Genomic DNA, 27,494 nt, shown 5'->3' with positions numbered 1-27,494 from the left:
TCCACCGTGCAAGATCATAAACATTATATTTTAGTTTGTTTTTTCATGAAAAACTACCTAAAACAAGTACCTCAGAAGTGCGTCAGGGTCAATAATACAGAAAACCATTAATCAAAGGGACATGTCTGAGGTCACTAATCCCCTTATACAATTCACACCCCTAGAACATAGCTTTTATTACCGTATTTTTCGCCCTATAGGACGCACCGGCGTATAAGACGCACCCAATTTATAGGTGCAAAATCTAAAAAAATAAAGATTTTGAATCTTCAACCTGCGGACTTCCAGATGTTGCAAAACTACAACTTCCAGCATGCCCGGACAGCCGTTGGCTGTCCGGGCATGCTGGGAGTTGTAGTTTTGCAACATCTGGAGGTCCGCAGATTGAAGACCACTGCATAGGAGGTAATACTCACGTGTCCCCGCCGCTCTGGACCCGTCACCGCTGCCCTGGATGTCGCTCCATCGCTGTCGCCGTGTCCCCATCGCTCCAGAACGTCTCTGCTGCCGGCCGGGTATCCTCACTCTCCGTCGCCGCCATCACGTCGTTACGCACGCCGACGCACGTACGCGACGACGTGATGACGAGGAAGGAGAGCGCCGGCCATACAGGGGATCCCTGAACGGAGAAGACACCGAGGAGGCAGGTAAGGTCCCTCCCGGTGTCCTGTAAACACTAACCCGGCTATTCAGTCGGGCTGTTCGGGACCGCCGCGGTGAAATCGCGGCGGTCCCGAACAGCCGGGTTAGTGTCACTTTCCCCTCAGACGTGGCGGTCAGCTTTGATCGCCGCGTCTGAAGGGTTAATACAGGGCATCATCGCGATCAGTGATGTCCTGTATTAGCCGCGGGTCCCGGCCGTTGATGGCCGAAGGGACCGCCGCGATAGGGGTGTATTCGCCGTATGAGACGCACCGACTTTTTCCCCCCAGTTTTGGGGAAGAAAAAGTGCGTCTTATACGGCGAAAAATACGGTAATCACATATAAAATATATGAAATTGTGAATCACTTTAAAATCACAGTCTCTTAGTGTGGTATATATATATATATATATATATATATATATATAAATATATCACTATATAAATGACCTAAAAATGATAATATACAAGTCAAAATACCACCCAAAGAGACTGTGATTTTAAAGTGACTCACAATTTCATATATTTTATATGTGATTAATAAAAGCTATGTTTTAGGGGTGGGAATTGAATAAGGGGATTAGTGACCTCGGACATGTCCCTTGGTCAATGGTTTTCTGTTCTCTCCTTTTTATGGAAAGAGGGGTGATTTTATATTTTATTAGTGTAGGGGATTTTACAAAATTTTTTATTTTTCATTTTTTAAGTCACCATTGTGGACTATTATATGTGATCATTAGGTTGCCTTCACTGTATAATGCGGTGCCTATTACATAGCATTATACAGCGTCATCAGTGGCGGGAAAGTAATGGTGAAACAAGTCGGACCCATGGAGGCCGAACAACTTACAGGACTCTAAGAATCTGCTGCTGACGTCTTGGGGCCAGAATCCTCCTGACACCTACTAAGGACTTTTTGCCCTAAATGACATGTCTTTCTATATACATTGCTAGAGAATATATCGACACATAAAACAAGGAAACCCAAGTAATAAAATATATTTATTTAGATAGAAAAGTCACAAGGAAGCAGCTTCACACAGGACAACAGGTGCCAGCTGATCCTGAGTCCATGCCATGCGGCATCAAGCAAGTCTTTTCCAGGCCTCCAGGCAGTCGGCCGACCATCTTCCAACCTCTCAGGGAAGGATTCCACTCTCAGCTCTCTCTGGCAGTGTGAGTTGCAACTAGTAAATCCCCCTCAGCTGGTGGAGCAGGCTGCCTTTAAGGCCAACAAAAGGCGGCCTGGATTGTGGGGAATGGCCCCCACCCTACACTTGGCCATTCCCAGTAAGAGTGGTCCCAGATAGGCCTTCCAGCCATACTACATCCACAGTGTCAGTCTGCATCACAGCACAGACACTGACTAAATACCGGCTCTTACTTCACCAAGGCCAGGAACCTTGGTGACACATATCGCCCATCAACCACCATGCCTTTCACCTTCTCATAATAGATAGATATGAGATAGATAGATATGAGATAGATAGATAGATAGATAGATCTATCCATCCATTTTTTTTTTTTTTGGGGGGGGGGGGGGGGAGAGGGGGGGGGCTTTTCCAGTGGGACGCTGTTGCTCCTACTCTGATGGTATTGTGTCCTCTGCTGAAAATAGTTCTACTGTAACAAAGTCACATGATGAAGCGTCATCTGGCGTCACGTCATCTGGTTGATCCTCTAGTTCTCCATCTAATAGAGGCACTGTCAATGGATCCACACTCAGGACGCTCTCGGCTTCTATCATGTTCCTCTTAGATGTTGTAGTAAGAACCTACGAAGTGAAAGAAGAGCCGGACACGTTGTAACCTTCATATTCACTGACATATAAAGGCCCCAGACACAACAAATCTGCTACATGTGAACAAGACCTTGTAAATCTGGATTTCATATACTAACCGGGAAGTCCCAATATAGCAGAATCTGGCTTATGCAGGAGAACACAATACGACCCACTCCAGGATGGTCAGCGTAATTCTGGAAGACTGAAAATAAAACAGAAATATACATTTGACTTTGTCCATTTTGGTCTTCCCCTTTATTCACCATGCGGTGGTGGGAATTACTGGGATTGGGATCCCATAACCATGTGAAGAAGTTCGCCCTGTGTGGTAGAATATATATACCTGTGTGCAGAACTCGCTTGTACAGGTGTATAATGCCATCATTTTACAGGATAACCCTGAAAGGAGGATGTATATAGGAAAATAACTTCAACCCTGCAGAATGGGGTCATATTTTAGTAGAAAAACACTGATCACGATGAGAAGTGACAAGATAACCCGGCTCCACCACCATCAATGGCAAAGGACAGAACCTAAAAAGACATTATGGTGTCTGAAAGGATTTACTGGAGTTCCCTTTCATCCCATAACATAGTGAATTGTAAAGGATACGGCTAATGTTTGCCAGCAAGATGGTCACCGACAGCACCGTGGTGGTAAGGCGCCTACATCTCCGGTCCCTGTAGCCTGGATACAGCTGAGATGCCACAGATATTCCCCCGTAGTTGATGGTACTGGATAACACCGCCAGGCAGCCGTCATTAAGCATTGATGAATCCTAGAGGAAAACAAAGAAAATATGACATTTCACAATATACATATGCTGTCCTAGATGACCAATCATCAGACAACACATAGAGCTCCATATCATTATACACCATTACCAGATATATGATTGTCCTGGATACTTAATATCTGCCAATGGTAAGTATCCAGGATAATCCTACATCTGCCAATGGTGTTATTATATTATCTGTATTGTTAAACTGGGCCTTATGTATCATTGTGAGGGGGTGTGAGCTCAGGCCCATTCTGTCCCAAGACCTACAGATCAGCAGGTTATCTGACAATACATGGCCCCAGCTGTGCTGCTCTTCTCCTGGGTAAGGGGGCTTCATAGGTGACCAGCTAAGGGGCCCTAACACCACAGAATCTGTATAAACAAACCTGTATCAATGGGGTAATGATGTTTCCAATACAGGTCATCCATCCAAATGTTAGCAGCCATGTTTGGTAGGTGATTCCACAAAGGCTTCTCTTCAGGGCCTTGATCTCCATGGACTTGTAGATGATGTATAAAATCCCGGCCTCTGAAATCCATATACAGAACAGTCTATAGATGGTATATATACCACACAAAGCATATACATGTCTGAAGATACTAATAATGAGAACATATACAGGACATATAATTCGGTAAAATATGGTGGATCTGCCAAAAGTTGTCTGAAAACATGTGCTGAAGCTGTCATGGCGGCCATGTTAGTAGTTACTCAAGCAGCGGTTGATGGGCGTGGGCAGGAGGGCCCAGGCTAAACTTCTGCACCCATGAAACGCCTTTGTACTCAGGATGGCACTAATAATAATTCCTATAAATACACATAGTGCACTTACCTAGCAGAGAAGATACGGTGGACACTATAGTCAGCACGATGGATTCCGGATATTCTGCTCCAGTGTCACTGAGGAGAAATAGATTCCATGTATAACATTAGCAGAGCTCCGGGCCGGTCACTAGTCACAAGGGCCGGTCACTAATAACAAGAATCAGTCACTAGTAACAAGGGCCGGTCACTAATAACAAGAATCAGTCACTAGTATAAAGGGCCAGTCACTAGTAACAAGGGCCGGTCACTTATAACAAGGGCCGGTCACTAGTAACAAGAATCGGTCACTAGTAACAAGAATCAGTCACTAGTATTAAGGGCCGATCACTAATAACAAGGGCCGGTCACTAGTAACAAGGGCCGATCACTAATAACAAGGGCCGATCACTAATAACAAGGGCCGGTCACTAGTAACAAGGGTCGGTCACTAGTAACAAGGGCCGGTCACTAGTAACAAGAATCAGTCACTAGTAACAAGAATCGGTCACTAGTAACAAGGGCCGGTCACTAGTAACAAGAATCGCTCACTAGTAACAATGGCCGATCACTAGTAACAAGAATCGGTCACTAGTAACAAGGGCCGATCACTAGTAACAAGAATCGGTCACTAATAACAAGGGCCGGTCACTAGTAACAAGAATCAGTCACTAGTAACAAGAATCGCTCACTAGTAACAAGGGCCGATCACTAGTAACAAGAATCGCTCACTAGTAACAATGGCCGATCACTAGTAACAAGAATCGGTCACTAGTAACAAGGGCCGATCACTAGTAACAAGAATCGGTCACTAATAACAAGGGCCGGTCACTAGTAACAAGAATCGGTCACTAATAACAAGAATCAGTCACTAGTAACAAGGGCCGATCACTAGTAACAAGAATCGCTCACTAGTAACAAGGGCCGATCACTAGTAACAAGAATCGGTCACTAGTAACAAGGGTCGGTCACTAGTAACAAGAATCGGTCACTAGTAACAAGAATCGGTCACTAGTAACAAGAATCGGTCACTAGTAACAAGGGCCGGTCACTAGTAACAAGAATCGGTCACTAGTAACAAGAATCGGTCACTAGTAACAAGGACCAGTCACTAGTAACAAGAATCGGTCACTAGTAACACTAACAAGAAACATCTATTATTTTCTTAAAGCACATCTGTCAGTACATAATTCTGACCATGTACATCTAATGTTTCCGCCTCTATCGCATATTTATTATAAAAATACCTCATTTCATTAGCTCAGCGTATTAGAAATCCTCTCAGGGGAAGGGGCATACCCCTTTTCGTGGTGGTTGGAGGTGATTGGTGTGTGGTGGGAGGCTGCGTGTCCTTTCTCATGGTGGTGGGAGGTGATTGGTGTGTGGTGGGAGGGGGCGTGTCCCTTCTTGTGGTGGTGGGAGGTGATTGGTGTGTGGTGGGAGAGGGCGTGTCCCTTCTCATGGTGGTGGGAGGTGATTGGTGTGTGGTGGGAGGGGGCGTGTCCCTTCTCATGGTGGTGGGAGGTGATTGGTGTGTGGTGGGAGGGGGCGTGTCCCTTCTTGTGGTGGTGAGAGGTGATTGGTGTGTGGTAAGAGGGGGCGTGTCCCTTCTTGTGGTGGTGGGAGATGATTGGTGTGTAGTGGGAGGGGGCCTGTCCCTTCTTGTGGTGGTGGATGGTGATTGGTGTGTGGTAGGAGGGGGCGTGTCCCTCCTTGTGGTGGTGGGAAGTGATTGGTGTGTGGTGGGAGGGGGCGTGTCCCTTCTTGTGATGGTGGAAGGTGATGTAGGACTGGTTAGTGTCCCAGTAGATATGGGGAAAAAATATTCAAAACATTTTAAACAACCATCAGTAACAACATATAACAAGTTGTTGGACTTTTTGGGGCCATTTAACAATCCAATGTTCGGGGGAAGATATTAGAGGACGGAATGGTGTATTGTAGGATTCCCACCAATGTCCCTATAGAGTCTCCTACCTGATGCTGATGACCCCTGTCCGGTAATGGCCTTGTGCGATGGTCATGGTGAAGGTGGTAAGGACACCCACGAAGGTCCATAATGCCCAAAACAATGGCAGGATAGCCAGGGTTGGGCTCGTCATATTAGAAGAAGAAATATTTATCACTCTCAGGAAAACTGAGCGCTCTCAATCTGAACTAACAGAAAGTGAAGGGTTTGCCTGTATCCTGCAGTGGTATAACCGACCACCATCTGTGATGTCATCACATTCTATACCTGATGATGTCACCTCCTTGGTTGCTGATGTATTAGAAGTATTACAATTATCCATACAGCAAATCTGTATTATATATGGAAATATCACAAATAACCCCTAATATAAAGTTATTATCAAAACTACCTACAAGAAGAATTCTTGTGACCCTAAGGGCTGCAGAGGAGATGTGTTCTCTACTACTGCCCACTGCCAACAGGAGACGTCTGTGCCCACAATGTGCCCTCTATGAGAGCTCCGGCGTCTCTACAACCCCTCACAAAAACCAACTTACAGGACCTCACCAGCTTTTATACGTCGTAGGAATTACAAATCTTATACTTATACCCCAAAAATGTTGGTTTAATAGGGGAACGTTTTGGCCTCATGGGACATCCCTCCAGCACGAAAGGGCCGGACCATTTCATTTACCATATAATGTATTGAGAAATAGAACAAAATATATTTGTGGGGTGGAATGAAAAAAGGTAGAATACCGCCATTGTGTAGGTTCGTTTTAATAGGAAATAAAAAAACAGGATGTATCCGTACTCTGGGGGGAGATTTATCAAATCCTGTGGAGAGGAAAAGTGGTGCAGTTGCCCATAGCAACCAATCAGATCTCCTCTTTCCTTTTTCAGAGGCCTTTTCAAAAATGAAAGTAGCGATCTGATTGGTTGCTATGGGCAACTGCACCACTCTTCCTCTACACAGGTTTTGATAAATCTTCTCATTGGTGTCTATACTAAATATGATCAGTGAAGGGCTAATGAAAATAATTATTAAATATAATGATATAAAAGATGACAATATTCCAGTTTGTAAACACTTGGAGGCAATGAGCGGTGGCTGTGTGGAAAGTAATTCAGGGCCCTTGTGGTTGCCAATGACAACAGCACCATTTGGTGTAAAATTGGGCGCTGGATAACAGGGTTATATACAGCCCAACGTGTACAGTGAGATAAAGGAGTAAACATTGATGGGGTAGTTAAGGATTTGGGCAATGTTCTGTAGGGAAACCTTGGGTCCAGACATTTATGTGTTACCGTGACACGTACCATCTACCTTATTATTGCAGATTCACTTCCCCTGTCATGGCAGTAGTACAGGGCAGTGGCATCTTTCCACAGGATAATGTCCTGCCACACTGGAGAAATTGTTTAAAGGGGTACTCCGGTATTCTTTAAATCAACTGGTGCCAGAATAGTTAAACAGGTTTGTAAATTATTTCTATTTAAAAATGTTAATCCATCCAGTACTTATCAGCTGCTCTATACTGCAGAAGAAGTATTTCTTTCTAGAGTTCTTTCCAGTCTGACCACAGTGCTCTCTACTGCCACCTCCGTCCATGTCAGGAACTGTCCTGAGTACAAGAAAACCTCTCCTGCTCTGGAAAGTTCCTGACATGGACAGAGGGGTCAGCAGAGAGCACTGTGGTCAGACTGGAAAGAACTACACAACTTCCTCTGGAGCATACTGCAGCTGATAAGTACTGGAAGGATTATGATTTTTATATAGAAGTCATTTACAACTCTGTTTAACTTTCTGGCACCAGTTGATTTGAAGAAGAAAAATCTACTGAAATACCCCTTTAAGAACGGTTTGGGGAACATGAGGAAGGGTTGAACATGGGGACTTGGCCTCCAAATTCCCCAAATGTCAGTCAGATCTAGAATTTGTAGGATGTGCTGGAAAAACAGGTCCAAACCATGGAAGTCACAACTTAAAGTGCATCTGTTAGGGGGCATTCACACCTCGTTTTGGCGAAATGGCAGCCGGATCCAAACGTGGCGTGACTGCCCCCTTACACCCTTTGGAGTTGTGACACTTTATTGTAAGGGTTAAAAAACATCTTGTGAAGTTCATGTTTCCTGCAGTCATGTATTCAGTGCATTCGGAAGGTTTTCAGACCCTTTTAGGCCCCTCCTCCATTATTCTGCACTCAGCACCCCATAATGACAAAGTAAAAACAACATGTTAAAAATCTTTCTAATTTATCGAAAAGTAAAAAACAAAAATCTTGCAGTGACATAAGTATTCATACCCTTTCCTCAAGACTTAGGTGAAGCCCCTTTGGCAGTGATTCCTCCAGTCTGCTTGGGGATGAGGCCACAAGGTTTATAAACCTGGATTTGGGGATTTTCTGCCATTCTTTTCTGCAGATCCTCTCAAGCTCTGTCAGGTTGGATGGGGACCGTCGGTGGAAGACATTTCCAGGTCTCCAGCGATAATCAAATGGGTTTAAAGGGGCACTCCGACCCTAATACATCTTATCCCTTATCCAAAGGATAGGGGTTAAGATGTCTGATCGCGGGGGTCCCTCTGCTGGGGACCTTGCAATCTATCATTCAGCACCCACCTTTGCAAGCTCTCCGCAGAAATGATGCATATGAGTGGAGGATAATAGTGATTATTATAATCCTCCCCTCACATGTATGTATCATCTCCCCCTCACATGTATAGTCTGATAACCCCCTCACATATAATCTTATTAGGAGATTATACTTGTGAGGGGACTATAAATGTGAGGAGGGGATTATCAGACTATACATGTAAGGGGGAGAAAATACATATATGTGAGGGGAGGATTATAATAATCCCCTCCTCACATGTATAATCCCCTCCTCACATGTATATAATCCCCCCTCACATGTATAATCCTCTCCTCACATGTATATAATCCCCCCTCACATGTATAATCCCCCCTCACATGTATAATCCCCCCTCACATGTATAATCCCCTCCTCACATGTATAATCCCCTCCTCACATGTATATAATCCCCTCCTCACATGTATAATCCCCTCCTCACATGTATAATCCCCTCCTCACATGTATAATCCCCCCCCTCACATGTATATAATCCCCCCTCACATGTATATAATCCCCCCTCACATGTATAATCCCCCCTCACATGTATAATCCCCTCCTCACATGTATAATCCCCTCCTCACATGTATAATCCCCTCCTCACATGTATATAATCCCCTCCTCACATGTATAATCCCCTCCTCACATGTATAATCCCCTCCTCACATGTATAATCCCCTCCTCACATGTATAATCCCCTCCTCACATGTATAATCCCCTCCTCACATGTATAATCCCCTCCTCACATGAATAATCCCCTCCTCCCATGTATAATCCCCTCCTCACATGTATAATCCCCTCCTCACATGTATAATCCCCCCTCACATGTATAATCCCCTCCTCACATGTATAATCCCCCCCCCTTCACATGTATAATCCTTCCTCACATGTATAATCTCCGCCTCACATGTATAATCCCCTCCTGACATGTATAATCTCCTCCTCACATGTATAATCCCCTCCTCACATGTATAATACCCTCCTCACATGTATAATACCCTCCTCACATGTATAATCCCCTCCTCACATGTATAATCCCCCCTCACATGTATAATCCCCTCCTCACATGTATAATCCCCTCCTCACATGTATATAATCCCCTCCTCACATGTATAATCCCCTCCTCACATGTATAATCCCCCCTCACATGTATAATCCCCCCTCACATGTATAATCCCCTCCTCACATGTATAATCCCCTCCTCACATGTATATAATCCCCTCCTCACATGTATAATCCCCTCCTCACATGTATAATCCCCTCCTCACATGTATAATCCCCTCCTCACATGTATAATCCCCTCCTCACATGTATAATCCCCTCCTCACATGTATATAATCCCCTCCTCACATGTATAATCCCCTCCTCACATGTATAATCCCCTCCTCACATGAATAATCCCCTCCTCCCATGTATAATCCCCTCCTCACATGTATAATCCCCCCTCACATGTATAATCCCCCCTCACATGTATAATCCCCTCCTCACATGTATAATCCCCCCCCTTCACATGTATAATCCTTCCTCACATGTATAATCTCCTCCTCACATGTATAATCCCCTCCTGACATGTATAATCTCCTCCTCACATGTATAATCCCCTCCTCACATGTATAATACCCTCCTCACATGTATAATACCCTCCTCACATGTATAATCCCCTCCTCACATGTATAATCCCCTCCTCACATGTATAATCTCCTCCTCACATGTATAATCCCCTCCTGACAAGTATAATCTCCTCCTCACATGTATATAATCCCTTCCTCACATGTATATAATCCCTCCCTCACATGTATAATCCCCTCCTCACATGTATAATCTCCCCCTCACATGTATAATCCCCTCCTCACATGTATAATCCCCTCCTCACATGTATAATCCCCTCCTCACATGTATAATCTCCTCCTCACATGTATAATCCCCTCCTCACATGTATATAATCCCCTCCTCACATGTATAATCCCCTCCTCACATGTATAATCCCCTCCCCACATGTATAATCTCTGCCTGACATGTATAATCTCCTCCTCACATGTATAATCTCCTCCTCACATGTATAATCCAATCCTCACATGCATAATCCAATCCTCACATGTATAATCCCCTCCTCACATGTATAATCCCCTCCTCATATGTATAATCTCCTCCTCACATGTATAATCCCCCCTCACATGTATAATCTCCTCCTCACATGTATATAATCCCCTCCTCACATGTATAATCCTCTCCTCACATGTACAATCCCCTCCTCACATGTAAAATCTGATTTTGCGATTATAAATGTGAGGAGGAGATTATTAGATTATACATGTGATGGGGAGATGTTACATATATGTGAGTGGAGGATTATAATAATCCCCTTCTCACATGTATAATCCCCTCCTCACATGTATACAATCCCCTCCTCACATGTATAATCCTCTCCTCACATGTATAATCCCCCCTCACATGTATAATCCCCTCCTCACATGTATAATCCCCTCCTCACATGTATAATCCCCTCCTCACATGTATATAATCCCCTCCTCACATGTATACAATCCCCTCCTCACATGTATACAATCCCCTCCTCACATGTATAATCCTCTCCTCACATGTATAATCCCCCCTCACATGTATAATCCCCTCCTCACATGTATAATCCCCTCCTCACATGTATATAATCCCCTCCTCACATGTATAATCCCCTCCTCACATGTATAATCCCCTTCTCACATGTATAAGGCTTGGTTCCCATTGATGAATCTCCAGATGGATCCCTTTGGGCAGCGCTAGGACCGTGCAGATCTTTTTGCAGATCCACTCAGAAATGCATTGCTGTATGGAGATTTTTCTGTGTGAACCTAGTAATTATAATAGTTTATATTCTGTATTATATTCCAGAGCTGTACTCACTATTCTGCTGGTGAGGTCACTGTGTACATACATTACATTACTTATCCTGTACTGATCCTGAGTTATATTCTGTATTATACTCCAGAGCTGTACTCACTATTCTGCTGGTGAGATCACTGTGTACATACATTACATTACTTATCCTGTACTGATCCTGAGTTATATTCTGTATTATACTCCAGAGCTGTACTCACTATTCTGCTGGTGAGATTACTGTGTACATACATTACATTACTTATCCTGTACTGATCCTGAGTTATATTCTGTATTATACTCCAGACCTGTACTCACTATTCTGCTGGTGAGGTCACTGTATACATACATACATTACTTATCCTGTACTGATCCTCAGGGCCGTTTGAAGGAATTTGGGGGCCCCAAGCAAAATGGACATGGAGGCCCCCCCCTTGATGTTCACGCACGTCACTCTCTAGGGCCGGCGTCAGGACATAGTAACGCCAGCCCTTGAATTCTGGGAGCGCAACGTGAGCGAACGTCGATACGACGCACATTAGGTGCAGCAGAGTTCCCCCCACATTAGGTGCAGCAGAGTTCCCCCCACATAAGGTAGGTAGTGTTCCCCCCACATTAGGTGCAGCAGCGTTCCATTTTTTTGGTGGGGGTCTGACTGCTGAGACCCCCACCGATCACCTCGGTTAAAGTGGTTCTCCAGCTGTTGGAAAGCTAAAACTCCCATTATGTCTGAAGAGCCTCTGGCAATGGGAGTTGTAGTTTTGTAATAGCTGGAGAGACACAGATTGAACACAGTTTTACCCATCATCACTGCAGAACTAACAAGTGACTACAGCTCTGATGGGACAGTTAGGAGAATACACAATGATATCAGTGACCTGAGTGACGTCTTCTGACTTGAGTGATATCTTCTCTGTTATCTTTTCTTCTCCATCGGGTCCAGAGACCAGGTCTTCCTCCAGCTCCATCTTCTCTGCAGAGTCTGACATCCAGACATCATTGGCTCCTCACTGTCAGCAGATCCTCATCCTCTGCATGAAGACAGTAATCATTATAACCTTGCCAGAAAGTGTACCCTAAATAAAATACTGCCCCACATTGTACCCTGGAGTATAATACTGCCATACACTGTACCCTGAATATAATCCTGCCACACACTGTACCATGAATATAATACTGCCACACACTGTACCATGAATATAATACTGCTATACACTGTACCCTGAATATAATCCTGCCACACACTGTACCCTGAATATAATACTGCCACACACTGTACCCTGAATATAATACTGCTATACACTGTACCCACTAAATATAATCCTGCCACACACTGTACTCTGAATATGATACTGCTATACACTGTACCCTGAATATAATACTGCTATACACTGTACCCTGAATATAATCCTGCCACACACTGTACCCTGAATATAATACTGCCCCACATTGTACCCTGAATATAATACTGCCCCACACTGTACCCTGAATATAATACTGCTATACACTGTACCCTGAATATAATCCTGCTATACACTGTACCCTGAATATAATCCTGCCACACACTGTACCCTGAATATAATACTGCTATACACTGTACCCACTAAATATAATCCTGCCACACACTGTACCCTGAATATAATACTGCTATACACTGTACCCTGAATATAATACTGCTATACACTGTACCCTGAATATAATCCTGCCACACACTGTACCCTGAATATAATACTACCCCACACTGTACCCTAAATATAATACTGCTATACACAGTACCCACTAAATATAATACTACCACACACTGTACCCACTAAATATAATCCTGCTATTCACTGTACCCACTAAATATAATACTGCTATACACTGTACCCTAAATATAATACTGTTCTACACTGTACCCTAAATATAATACTGCCCCACTGTTACGCCAAGCGCTCCGGGTCCCCGCTCCTCCCCGGAGCGCTCGCTACACTCTCCTCACTGCAGCGCTCCGGTCAGATCCACTGACCCGGGGCGCTGCGATACCGCCTCCAGCCGGGATGCGATTCGCGATGCGGGTAGCGCCCGCTAGCGATGCGCACCCCGGCTCCCGTACCTGACTCGCTCTCCGTCAGTCCTGTCCCGGCGCGCGCGGCCCCGCTCCCTAGGGCGCGCGCGCGCCGGGTCTTTGCGATTTAAAGGGCCACTGCGCCGCTGATTGGCGCAGTGGTTCCAATTAGTGTTATCACCTGTGCACTTCCCTATATCACCTCACTTCCCCTGCACTTCCTTGCCGGATCTTGTTGCCATCGTGCCAGTGAAAGCGTTTCCTTGTATGTTCCTAGCCTGTGTTCCAGACCTCCTGCCGTTGCCCCTGACTACGATCCTTGCTGCCTGCCCCGACCTTCTGCTACGTCCGACCTTGCTTCTGTCTACTCCCTTGTACCGCGCCTATCTTCAGCAGCCAGAGAGGTTGAGCCGTTGCTAGTGGATACGACCTGGTCACTACCGCCGCAGCAAGACCATCCCGCTTTGCGGCGGGCTCTGGTGAAAACCAGTAGTGACTTAGAACCGATCCACTAGCACGGTCCACGCCAATCCCTCTCTGGCACAGAGGATCCACTACCTGCCAGCCGGCATCGTGACAGTAGATCCGGCCATGGATCCCGCTGAAGTTCCTCTGCCAGTTGTCGCTGACCTCACCACGGTGGTCGCCCAGCAGTCGCAACAGATAGCGCAACAAGGCCAACAGCTGTCTCAACTGACCGTTATGCTTCAGCAGTTACTACCACAGCTTCAGCAATCATCTCCTCCGCCAGCTCCTGCATCTCCTCCGCAGCGAGTGGCCGCTTCTGGTCTACGACTATCCTTGCCGGATAAATTTGATGGGGACTCTAAGTTTTGCCGTGGCTTTCTTTCCCAATGTTCCCTGCACCTGGAGATGATGTCGGACCAGTTTCCCACTGAAAGGTCTAAGGTGGCTTTCGTAGTCAGCCTTCTGTCTGGAAAAGCCCTGTCTTGGGCCACACCGCTCTGGGACCGCAATGACCCCGTCACTGCCTCTGTACACTCCTTCTTCTCGGAAATTCGAAGTGTCTTTGAGGAACCTGCCCGAGCCTCTTCTGCTGAGACTGCCCTGTTGAACCTGGTCCAGGGTAATTCTTCCGTTGGCGAGTATGCCGTACAATTCCGTACTCTTGCTTCAGAATTATCCTGGAATAATGAGGCCCTCTGCGCGACCTTTAAAAAAGGCCTATCCAGCAACATTAAAGATGTTCTGGCCGCACGAGAAATCCCTGCTAATCTACATGAACTCATTCACCTAGCCACTCGCATTGACATGCGTTTTTCCGAAAGGCGTCAGGAGCTCCGCCAGGATATGGACTCTGTTCGCACGAGGCGTTTCTTCTCCCCGGCTCCTCTCTCCTCTGGTCCCCTGCAATCTGTTCCTGTGCCTCCCGCCGTGGAGGCTATGCAGGTCGACCGGTCTCGCCTGACACCTCAAGAGAGGACACGACGCCGCATGGAGAATCTCTGCCTGTACTGTGCTAGTACCGAACACTTCCTGAAGGATTGTCCTATCCGTCCTCCCCGCCTGGAAAGACGTACGCTGACTCCGCACAAAGGTGAGACAGTCCTTGATGTCTACTCTGCTTCTCCACGTCTTACTGTGCCTGTGCGGATGTCTGCATCTGCCTTCTCCTTCTCTGCTGTGGCCTTCTTGGACTCCGGATCTGCAGGAAATTTTATTTTGGCCTCTCTCGTCAACAGGTTCAACATCCCGGTGACCAGTCTCGCCAGACCCCTCTACATCAATTGTGTAAACAATGAAAGATTGGACTGTACCATACGTTTCCGCACGGAGCCCCTTCTAATGCACATCGGACCTCATCACGAGAGGATTGAACTTTTGGTCCTTCCCAATTGCACTTCTGAAATTCTCCTTGGACTTCCCTGGCTTCAACTTCACTCCCCAACCTTGGATTGGTCCACTGGGGAGATCAAGAGTTGGGGGCCCTCTTGTTCCAAGGACTGCCTAAAACCGGTTCCCAGTAACCCTTGCCGTGACTCTGTGGTTCCTCCCGTAACCGGTCTCCCTAAGGCCTATATGGACTTTGCGGATGTTTTTTGCAAAAAACAAGCTGAGACTCTACCTCCTCACAGGCCTTATGATTGTCCTATCGACCTCCTCCCGGGCACTACTCCACCCCGGGGCAGAATTTATCCTCTGTCCGCCCCAGAGACTCTTGCCATGTCTGAATACGTCCAGGAAAATTTAAAAAAGGGCTTTATCCGTAAATCCTCCTCTCCTGCCGGAGCCGGATTTTTCTTTGTGTCCAAAAAAGATGGCTCTCTACGCCCTTGCATTGACTACCGCGGTCTTAATAAAATCACGGTTAAGAACCGCTACCCCCTACCTCTCATCTCTGAACTCTTTGATCGCCTCCAAGGTGCCCACATCTTTACCAAACTGGACTTAAGAGGTGCTTATAATCTCATCCGCATCAGAGAGGGGGATGAATGGAAAACGGCATTTAACACCAGAGATGGACACTTTGAGTATCTGGTCATGCCCTTTGGCCTGTGCAACGCCCCTGCCGTCTTCCAAGACTTTGTTAATGAAATTTTTCGTGATCTTTTATACTCCTGTGTTGTTGTATATCTGGACGATATCCTGATTTTTTCTGCCAATCTAGAAGAACACCGCCAGCATGTCCGTATGGTTCTTCAGAGACTTCGTGACAATCAACTCTATGCCAAAATAGAGAAATGTCTGTTTGAATGCCAATCTCTTCCTTTCCTAGGATACTTGGTCTCTGGCCAGGGACTACAAATGGATCCAGACAAACTCTCTGCCGTCTTAGATTGGCCACGCCCCTCCAGACTCCGTGCTATCCAACGTTTTTTGGGGTTCGCCAATTATTACAGACAATTTATTCCACATTTTTCTACCGTTGTGGCTCCTATCGTGGCTTTAACCAAAAAAAATGCCGATCCCAAGTCTTGGCCTCCTCAAGCGGAAGACGCCTTTAAACGGCTCAAGTCTGCCTTTTCTTCGGCTCCCGTGCTCTCCAGACCTGACCCATCTAAACCCTTCCTATTGGAGGTTGATGCCTCCTCTGTGGGAGCTGGAGCTGTCCTTCTACAAAAAAATTCTTCCGGGCATGCTGTTACTTGTGATTTTTTTTCTAGGACCTTCTCTCCGGCGGAGAGAAACTACTCCATCGGGGATCGAGAGCTTCTAGCCATTAAATTAGCACTTGAGGAATGGAGGCATCTGCTGGAGGGATCAAGATTTCCAGTTATTATTTACACCGATCACAAGAACCTCTCCTACCTCCAGTCTGCCCAACGGCTGAATCCTCGCCAGGCCAGGTGGTCTCTGTTCTTTGCCCGATTTAATTTTGAAATTCACTTTCGGCCTGCCGATAAGAACATTAGGGCCGATGCTCTCTCTCGTTCCTCGGATGCTTCTGAAGTTGAACTCTCTCCGCAACACATCATTCCTCCTGACTGCCTGATTTCCACTTCTCCAGCCTCCATCAGGCAAACTCCTCCAGGAAAGACCTTTGTTTCTCCACGCCAACGCCTCGGAATCCTCAAATGGGGCCACTCTTCCCATCTCGCAGGTCATGCGGGCATCAAGAAATCTGTGCAACTCATCTCTCGCTACTATTGGTGGCCGACTCTGGAGACGGATGTTGTGGACTTTGTGCGAGCCTGCACTATCTGTGCCCGGGATAAGACTCCTCGCCAGAAGCCCGCTGGTTTTCTTCATCCTCTGCCTGTCCCCGAACAGCCTTGGTCTCTGATTGGTATGGATTTTATTACTGACTTACCCCCATCCCATGGCAACACTGTTATTTGGGTGGTCGTTGATCGATTCTCCAAAATGGCACATTTCATCCCTCTTCCTGGTCTTCCTTCAGCGCCTCAGTTGGCTAAACAATTTTTTGTACACATTTTTCGTCTTCACGGGTTGCCCACGCAGATCGTCTCGGATAGAGGCGTCCAATTCGTGTCTAAATTCTGGAGGGCTCTCTGTAAACAACTCAAGATTAAATTAAATTTTTCTTCTGCATATCATCCTCAATCCAATGGACAAGTAGAAAGAATTAACCAGGTCTTGGGTGATTATTTACGACATTTTGTTTCCTCCCGCCAGGATGACTGGGCAGATCTTCTACCATGGGCTGAATTCTCGTATAACTTCAGAGTCTCTGAATCTTCCTCCAAATCCCCATTTTTCGTGGTGTACGGCCGTCACCCTCTTCCCCCCCTCCCTACCCCCTTGCCCTCTGGTCTGCCCGCTGTGGATGAAATTTCTCGTGATCTTTCCATCATATGGAGAGAGACCCAAAATTCTCTCTTACAGGCTTCATCACGCATGAAGAAGTTCGCGGATAAGAAAAGAAGAGCTCCTCCCATTTTTTCCCCTGGAGACAAGGTATGGCTCTCCGCTAAATATGTCCGCTTCCGTGTCCCTAGCTATAAGTTGGGACCACGCTATCTTGGTCCTTTCAAAATTTTGTGCCAGATTAATCCTGTCTCTTACAAACTTCTTCTTCCTCCTTCTCTTCGTATTCCTAATGCCTTTCACGTTTCTCTTCTTAAACCACTTATCATTAACCGTTTCTCTCCCAAATCTGTTCCTCCCACTCCTGTTTCCGGCTCCTCGGACATCTTCTCCGTCAAAGAGATTCTGGCATCTAAAAAGGTCAGAGGGAAAACCTTTTTTTTAGTGGATTGGGAGGGTTGTGGTCCAGAAGAGAGATCCTGGGAACCTGAGGACAACATCCTAGACAAAAGTCTGCTCCTCAGGTTCTCAGGCTCTAAGAAGAGGGGGAGACCCAAGGGGGGGGGTACTGTTACGCCAAGCGCTCCGGGTCCCCGCTCCTCCCCGGAGCGCTCGCTACACTCTCCTCACTGCAGCGCTCCGGTCAGATCCACTGACCCGGGGCGCTGCGATACCGCCTCCAGCCGGGATGCGATTCGCGATGCGGGTAGCGCCCGCTCGCGATGCGCACCCCGGCTCCCGTACCTGACTCGCTCTCCGTCAGTCCTGTCCCGGCGCGCGCGGCCCCGCTCCCTAGGGCGCGCGCGCGCCGGGTCTTTGCGATTTAAAGGGCCACTGCGCCGCTGATTGGCGCAGTGGTTCCAATTAGTGTTATCACCTGTGCACTTCCCTATATCACCTCACTTCCCCTGCACTTCCTTGCCGGATCTTGTTGCCATCGTGCCAGTGAAAGCGTTTCCTTGTATGTTCCTAGCCTGTGTTCCAGACCTCCTGCCGTTGCCCCTGACTACGATCCTTGCTGCCTGCCCCGACCTTCTGCTACGTCCGACCTTGCTTCTGTCTACTCCCTTGTACCGCGCCTATCTTCAGCAGCCAGAGAGGTTGAGCCGTTGCTAGTGGATACGACCTGGTCACTACCGCCGCAGCAAGACCATCCCGCTTTGCGGCGGGCTCTGGTGAAAACCAGTAGTGACTTAGAACCGATCCACTAGCACGGTCCACGCCAATCCCTCTCTGGCACAGAGGATCCACTACCTGCCAGCCGGCATCGTGACACCCACACTGTACCCTAAATAAAATACTGCCCCCACACTGTACCCTAAATAAAATACTGCCCCACATTGTACCCTAAATAAAATACTGCCCACACTGTACCCTGAATATAATACTGCCATACACTGTACCCTGAATAAAATACTGCTATACACTGTACCCACTAAATATAATACTGCCACACACTGTACCCTGAATATAATACTGCCATACACTGTACCCTGAATAAAATACTGCTATACACTGTACCCACTAAATATAATACTGCCACACACTGTACCCTGAATATAATACTGCCACACACTGTACCCTGAATATAATACTGCCCCACACTGTACCCTGAATATAATACTGCCACACACTGTATCCACTGAATACAATACTGCCACACATGCATACACATCATATATATATATATATATATATATATATATATATATACCCCCTCTTATCCTCTGTGTCTTCATCACCCCCATAACCCCCCCGCCAAACCTCTCCTCATCATTACTATAACCCCCCCCCACCTCTCATCACCCCATAACACCCCCCCTGCACATCTCATCACCCCCATAACACCCCCCCTGCACCTCTCATCACCCCCATAAAACCCCTGCACCTCTCATCACCCCCATAACACCCCCCTGCACCTCCCATCACCCCCATAACACCCCCCCTGCACCTCTCATCACCCCCATAACACCCCCCCCCCCCTGCACCTCTCATCACCTCCATAACACCCCCCCTGCACCTCTCATCCCCCCTATAACACCCCCCCATGCATCTCTCATGACCCCCATACCCCCTGCATCTCTCATGACCCCCATAACCCTCCCATGCATCTCTCATGACCCCCATACCCCCCTGCATCTCTCATGACCCCCATACCCCCCTGCATCTCTCATGACCCCCATACCCCCCTGCATCTCTCATGACCCCCATACCCCCTGCATCTCTCATGACCCCCATAACCCCCCCATGCATCTCTCATGACCCCCATACCCCCCCTGCATCTCTCATGACCCCCATACCCCCTGCATCTCTCATGACCCCCATACCCCCCTGCATCTCTCATGACCCCCATATCCCCCCTGCATCTCTCATGACCCCCAAACCCCCCCCCCGCATCTCTCATGACCCCCATACCCCCCTGCATCTCTCATGACCCCCATACCCCCCTGCATCTCTCATGACCCCCATACCCCCCTTGCATCTCTCATGACCCCATACCCCCCTGCATCACTCATGACCCCCATACCCCCCCTGCATCTCTCATGACCCCCATACCCCCCTGCATCTCTCATGACCCCCATACCCCCCCCCCCCCACACACACCTCTCATCACCATTGCAGTCCCCTAACCACCATACAATCCTCCCCCCCCCCCCCCCCCCGCGCCAGTTTACTTACCCTGCCGGGGATCGTTGCAGCGGCGTGAGTCTTCTTCTGCTGCTCCTGTCACTGCACGGAGGATGCTGGAGGTTCGCGTGGGGACGTAAGCAGGGACAGGTCAGGTGATTGGCGTAGACGTGCGTGCCTGCGCGGGGCACGTGACGTCTCTACTCCAATCAGCCCCTGACCTGTCCGGTGCCGGTTTGAATTTTTCCCCTCACGCTTTATACAAAAAGGTAATTTCATTCAAATGTGCAGGCCCCCCGAAGTGCCCCGTCGCTACAGGACTGGCAAGCACCGGCTCAGCTTGGGGCCCCCCAGCCAGCTCAGGGCCCCAAGCAATTGCTTGGTTTGTCGGTCCGGTAGCGACGGGCCTGCTGATCCTGTTATATCCTGTATTATACTCCAGAGCTGTACTCACTATTCTGCTGGTGAGGTCACTGTGTACATACTTTACATTACTTATCCTGTACTGATCCTGAGTGATATCCTGTAGATCTTTTATTAAAAAATATAAAACATTACAAAAAGAACAAACATCACCATAACAATAATACAAACAACATACACCTGTATAATATATACAAAAATGAGTCCATATTAGTCCAAAATTGTCCATCCAAGTATCTTCTGGTCCAGCCTCATTCTCACCAAACACACCGCTATAATAACAACAACTACTAAACACTCTACAATAATAATAATACTTACAGTAATAATAATAACAACAATAATAACTAAAAACTGGTCCGGTTGCATTTCCCCACCCAAAATAATAAATATAATAAATATGTGTCAAACCACCAACAAACACCGCAAACAGAAAAACAGAATATACAATGCTTTTTTTTTTTTTTTTTTTTGGTACTGAGCTGGTCCCGCATCCCATGCCCCCAGTACATGATAACAGACGTCCATGAACCAGTCCAGGATTTTTTTTTTTTTTTTTTTTTATAAAAAGCCCCACACAGAAACCCCCCCTCCCCCCATCTACCCACCACCCAACCTAACACTAAACCCCAACACAACCCCTAGAAAAAAATACAATATATATACATATATACACATATACATAAATGTACAAACAAAACAAATATATACAAAATAATACAAACTATACAAACCAAACAACAAACAACAATAAGGCTTTTCAATCACACAAACCCTTAAAGCTCAAGTTCAGTGCCTGCAAGCCCTATATCACCATATATCTACAGCACAAAACAAAAAGACTAATGTGCCAGCATCAGCCCACCACCAGGGGGAGACAACAGGCTAAGGCACTTTAAAGGCAGAGCCCCTCCACAGACGAGAGGCCCTGCCAGCACCCAGCCTCTCGTACTCCAGAGAACGCACCTTCACCAGGTCACCGAGAATGTTCCTAACCACCTCACCCACAGGGAGGATTTTACGCTGCGTCGACACTAAACACCGTGCGTTCCACGTGTAATACCTGACCACTGAGCTGACTAGGAATAAAGTGCACCGGTCCCAGCCTCCAAGGTTTCTGAATGCCCCATAGGCCCATTCTGCATAGGAGAGACTGGCCAGCCGAGGCCAACCAATGGAAGCGCCCACCCTGTTGTAAACCTCTATGTTAAAGGGACAATGAAGCAGAAAATGCTCCATGCTTTCCAGCATGCCTCCACACTCTTCGCGGGGACATCCCCGGTCATCAGAGCTCCTGCACTTCAGATTGTCCCTCACACACAGTTTCCCATGGAAGCAGCGCCAAGTCAAGTCCCAAAACTTCAAGGGGATCCTGATAGAATTCAAAAGCTCTAAACCCACCTCCAGATCCCGACTTGGGCAATCCTTGAGCGCCAATGGCCTCTGGAAATGAGAAGACAGGACTTTCCTCGACAGAGTCCTAATCTCCCACATCCCCAGACCCCACCGACGAATAACCTTCAGAACCAGGGTAGCATAAGCCGGGAGATGTCCGTGTGGTGTGCGAAGATCCTTCACTTGCCCTCCTGTCTCCCATTCCTGGAAGAAAAGCCGAAACCATCCCCTACAGGAGGATACCCACGGAGGAGCCCTCTCTGACCAGAGGTTTGCTATATTGGTCTTAAGAAAGGTATTCACTAGGAACACCACAGGGTTGACCATACACACCCCCCTAGTCTCCTCATACGGTACGTAACCTCCCTCTTCACTAGGTTCAGTCTATTCCCCCATAACATTTGGAAGAACACACTGTAGACCAGGGTCCAAAGAGGTTCTGGCAACATGCATACACTGCCCAGATATATCAGCAAAGGGAGCAGGAAAGTTCTCATCAGGTTAACCCTTTCCCGGAGGGTCAAAGACCAACCCTTCCACTGATCCACCTTCTGAGCGGCGATCTTAAGCCTGCTTTCCCAGTTTTGTTTGGGGTAATCCCTTTGACCAAATTTGATGCCGAGGACTTTTGCGGATTCCTGGGGCTCTGGAAGGGCGTCCGGGAGATCAAAATCAGGATCTCCCCCTCCCAGCCAGAGACTCTCACACTTATCCTGATTGATCTTGGACCCGGATGCCTCCGAGTAGTGGTCCACCTCTGACATCACCCATCTGCCCTCCTCTTGTGAGGAGACAAACACGGTGACATCATCAGCGTACGCTACCGCCCTCAGAGCCGAATCCGGCACCACCAGGTCCATTCTCACCCCCGCCAACGGTCCACAATCAATCCTTCTAAGGAAAGGATCGATTGCAAACACGTACAGCAAAGGGCTCAAAGGACAACCCTGACGGACACCAGACCCAACCTCAAAAGAGCGGCCAATCCAACCATTCACAAGCGGGAAACTCTCTGCCCCTACATACAAGGTCTTAAGCCAATCAACAAACCCCCCTGGCAGACCATATCTCAGTAGGACAGACCAGAGGTACTCATGGTTAACCTGATCAAACGCTTTTGCCTGATCCAAGGACATCAAGTACCCCTTCCAGTGGCCAGCCCTACCCTGCTCCACAGCCTCTCGGACACTGAGCACAGCACTAAATGTACTGCGGCCCGGAACAGAGCAATGCTGAGCCCCCGAAAGGAGCTAGGGTGCAAACTTCACCAGCCGGTTAAACAGCACTTTTGCCAGAATCTTTCTGTCCGCATTGAGAAGTGCTATGGGACGCCAATTCTCAATGTGGGACGGGTCTTTACCCTTTGACAGGATGATCAGTGCTGACCTCCTCATTGACTTTGGCAGAGTGCCCGAGGATAGACACTCATTAAAAACCGCGGTCAAGAGGGGAACCAAAGTGTCCTTAAAGGTCTTATAGAACTCAGATGTTAAGACATCCGGACCGGGTGACTTCTTGAGGGCAAGCCCATCAATAGCCATCCTGACTTCCTCTTCCCGGATCATCTCTGTCAAAACGTCAAGAGAGGGGTCTACTCCTGGTTCAGGGACGGTTTCAGCCAAGAAAGCTGATACCTTATCTCGATCTAGATCCTTCCTTCCCAAGAGGTGCGAGTAGAAGGATCTGACGACCTCCAGGATCCCTGATCTGGACCTTTTCAAGGATCCCGTACTATCAATCAGTCCTGAGACTATTTTACTATTCACTGACATCTTGCAGTTTCTGTAAGGGTCAGGCGAGCGGTACTTCCCGTAATCCCTCTCAAAAACCAAAGATGCGTGCCTATCGTACTGGCACTTCATCATCACGACTACCTCCAGTCGAGACAAGGTTCTCAAGTTTCTTCCTCAGGCCCTGGTACAAGCGGTACCTGTTTAGGCTTCTGAGGCCCGAGAGCTGGCGGAAGAATCTCGCAACCCTTTCCTTGAAGATCTCCCACCACTCTGACTTACTGCTACAAAGGCCCAGCAATGGTACCTGGCTCTGAAGAAAATCCTCAAAGGACTGTCTTATCTCCGCTTCTTCCAAGAGAGACGAATTCAGCTTCCAATAGCCTCTGCCCATCCGGGGGGTCACTGTGACATTCAGAGAAAACAAAATTAAACAGTGATCGGAGAACTCCACCTCAACAACAGATACTGCTGAAGAGACGGCTTCCTCCTTTAAATAAAACCTGTCTATCCTAGACCTACAACTACCCCTATGATAGGTGAATCCCGTGTGGCCTGGGGTGTGCCGGATGTGGACATCCACCAGGCGAGCCTCACTCGCTATGCTATTAAGGGCGACGCTATCATAGGTCAGCTTGTCTCTGGCACCTCCCCTGTCTTGGGGCCTCGTGACAGCATTAAAGTCCCCTCCAAAGACCACCTGCCGACTTGTAAAAAGATAGGGCTTGATCCTCATAAAGAGACACTTCCGGTCCCACTTAGACTGTGGGCCGTAGATGTTAATAAGACGAAGTTCTTGTCCCCTCATGAGGACATCTAAGATCAGGCACCTCCCCATTTCTAACTCAATAACCCGTCGGCATTCTACCGCTGCGGTAAAAAGGACCGCCACTCCGCTATACGGCTCGGCCCCAAGAGACCAGTAGGAGGGCCCATTCCTCCACTCTCTTTTAGCCTTGTAGATAGATGACATATCTGTTAGCCTGGTCTCCTGCAAAAATAAAATATCAGCATTAATATGGGCAAAAAAATCATAGGCAGCAAAACGAGCTGTATTTGACTTAATGCTGGCGACATTAATGGACGCCAGCGTCAACGGAGAGGGTGCCGCCATCGAGGGTGATTGAGTTAAACAGCTTTCTTTTTCCCACTCCCCTTCTCACCCTCCACATCAGAAGAACTCTTCACCCTTTTTAGAGAAATAGAAGTGTCCATCTCACCAGACGTTGTTTTACTTTCCTCGTCTCCGGATTCTAGGCCAGTCCCTTCCCCTGAGGACATAACCTACCCAGGGGAAGAGGACTCGGCGCCCCCTGGAAGCCCCTCTGCCACCTCCCCCTCATCCTCCCCTTCCAAAGAAGAGGAGGAGATGTCCCTGAGGGGTCAGAATCGATTGGAAAGGCCAACCAGAGGGGAGTCAGATTTGCCTTCCTTTGGCACCTGGACCAGGGTGGGAGAAGATCTTAAATCTCCCTTTTTTTTTCTACTTGTACCCCGCTTTCGTGTCTCCTTCTGCCATCCCCCATCATCCTCCTCCACGCTATCTGAGGAGATGGCACCTTCCTCATTCTGGATCCTCCTGACCTCCTCATTCAGCTCGCCATCCCTCAGGGTCTCAGCAGCAAGGTTGGCCTCTGGGACAGAATGAGAGGTCGTCCCAGTAACCCGGGCTTTCCCCATCACCCTATCCCTTTGGCGTTTATCAAGATGTCTTAGTTGGGCTGGTGTCTATCTCTTGCTGTTCCTCACTGACCCCTCAGTTCCTCCACCCCTGCTAGTCCCCTCCCCAGCAGATTCCGGCTCGTGATCTTCACCCGCTGGGGACAAGACTGCATTAGCGAAAGAACGAGGACAACGACTGAATGGGTGACCTAAGTCACCACACAGGTGACACCTAATCTCTGCACAAGATGCGGCAAGATGGCCTACACCCCCACACAAGGCACATTTCTGTACCGTACAGTTTGCACTGAAGTGTGTGGGGTCACCACATCTGTGACAGAGCTTCGGCTGACCCCTGTAGAAAATCTGGATACGATCCCTACCGAGAAAGGCAGAGGATGGAATATGGGTAACTGTATTTCCTGAACGTTTAAGTTTTACCAAAAACGTCCAGGCTCCTGACCAGATGCCAAACTCGTCCCTGTTCTTCTACGGGACCCCCATTACCTCGCCATACCGTCCTAACCAGGTGATGATATCAACACAAGAGTGTGATTCGTTACGGGTCAAAACGGTCACTCTCTTGATTTCGTTTTGACGAGACAATGCCTGTACGGCAAAGTCTCGCCAGCCGGGCTCATTCTTAACCAATTCATAATTCGACCAGAAAAGCTCAAGCCCCTCTGGCCGAACAAAACTGATATCGAATTCAGGAGCACCGTAGGGATGTATCAAGGCAAAGATATCAACTGCCTTGAAGCCCATCTTTAGCAAGAGCTCAACCACTTTGGTCCTTGAAGGACACGTATCTTCACCCTGCCACCGAAGACGGACCACATTCCTACGGTTACTACCTGCCCCGGCTGTTGGGAGGGATCACACAGTATCGCCCCCTCTTTCCTCTCGGAAGGCAGAGAGATCGTGTCTCTCTATCCAGAAGGACAGATCAACTGCTCTACCCTCTACATTAATAGAACTTTCCCCCTTTTTCAGAGCCTCCAGGAGACGTCGCTGCAATAAACCGTCCCTAGAGTCAGGAGACGAGGAAAGTATTCTACTTCCCCCAGCAGTGACATTGGCATAACTCCTATGGTCTGTCACCACTGGGGGGGCAACCGGACCAGACCCTACACCACTTCTAATGACAACATCCCCACCACCCCCAATGACAACATTAGCACTTCCCCCAACAACATTGTTTTCAATAACATCATCTGTAGTCCCATCACCACCCCTAATTTCAGCAACAGCAAAATCACCTTCTCCAATAACATTAACCTCCATCCTCTCCCCAGTCATACACCCCGTACCCCCATTTACCTTCTCATTCACACTGGCTGGACCAGAAACAGATAATCCGGCAAACGATGATGATGATGCCATTTTTTCCCGTTTTGCCTCAGCATCACGGGGCACTAGGGCTGGGACAACCTCCGCTGGCCATTTAAGGGACCGGGCAGCATGCTTGCCCGGTCTAGAGGAGGCCCCAGCCCTGTTCTTATTAGTGCCCTCCGCCTCATCAGCATCATCTCCAGTCTTTTCATGGCGCCACTGATCAATGGGATCAGCGGCACCAATGCAAAACAAACGTTTTTCTTCACTTTTGGGAGCGTCCGTTATGCCCTTTACTACCTCTGGCACTGAGTCACCCCCCTCTCCCACAGGGGAGCGAACTACAGCACCGGAGTCTGCCTCTATGCCCACCGCTGGGCCGCCCTCACTGTACGGCCTTGCGGCCGATGCCTTCTCTGCTCCATCCCTGCTACTGCAAACAGGCATGGAGCTCTGCGCCCTTTTAGTATCTGTACTCTCCCCGCACCTTTGCACCGAGTCCACCACAGAACACGGGCTGGGCTGGGTAACGGGGCTTGCACAATGAGCTCACCCTGCGGCCGACTCAGGATTTACAGGGAGGGG

The 27,494-nt window shown here is 47.9% G+C and overlaps 1 protein-coding gene across 2 annotated transcripts; it reads right to left on the bottom strand.

Moving 5' to 3' along the window:
* Positions 1-1,607: 1,607 nt before the first annotated feature.
* Positions 1,608-12,498, bottom strand: LOC130297371 (uncharacterized). Of its 2 annotated transcripts, XM_056549781.1 has the most exons (8): positions 12,341-12,496; positions 5,987-6,309; positions 4,041-4,108; positions 3,594-3,736; positions 3,039-3,204; positions 2,769-2,824; positions 2,542-2,627; positions 1,608-2,416 (listed from the first exon to the last, which is right to left on the bottom strand). In XM_056549781.1, the coding sequence occupies exons 2-7, from the start codon at positions 6,109-6,111 to the stop codon at positions 2,571-2,573; spliced, it is 615 nt and encodes a 204-aa protein (XP_056405756.1). In that variant the 5' UTR covers positions 6,112-6,309; positions 12,341-12,496; the 3' UTR covers positions 1,608-2,416; positions 2,542-2,570. The 2 variants fall into 2 exon arrangements, with proteins under 2 accessions (XP_056405756.1, XP_056405755.1); XM_056549780.1 differs by lacking the exons at positions 1,608-2,416; positions 2,542-2,627 and having other exon boundaries at positions 2,646-2,824; positions 12,341-12,498.
* Positions 12,499-27,494: the final 14,996 nt, after the last annotated feature.

Source organism: Hyla sarda, chromosome 13 (genome assembly GCF_029499605.1).
Source record: "Hyla sarda isolate aHylSar1 chromosome 13, aHylSar1.hap1, whole genome shotgun sequence".
In the NCBI taxonomy this organism is placed as follows: Eukaryota; Metazoa; Chordata; class Amphibia; order Anura; family Hylidae; genus Hyla; species Hyla sarda.
The sequence above is the reverse complement of the archived record's forward strand: the minus strand, read 5'-3'. Positions and strand labels throughout refer to the sequence as shown.

What these genes read in the sequence shown, in the direction of transcription:
- LOC130297371 (XM_056549780.1), bottom strand. Translation starts at nt 6,111, where the DNA reads ATGACGAGCCCAACCCTGGCTATCCTGCCATTGTTTTGGGCATTATGG. An exon ending in TCATTACCCCATTGATACAG is followed by an intron (nt 3,205 to 3,593) that starts GTTTGTTTATAC and finishes GTTTTCCTCTAG; the next exon opens with GATTCATCAATGCTTAATGA. An exon ending in CTTGCTGGCAAACATTAGCC is followed by an intron (nt 2,825 to 3,038) that starts GTATCCTTTACA and finishes TCCTCCTTTCAG; the next exon opens with GGTTATCCTGTAAAATGATG.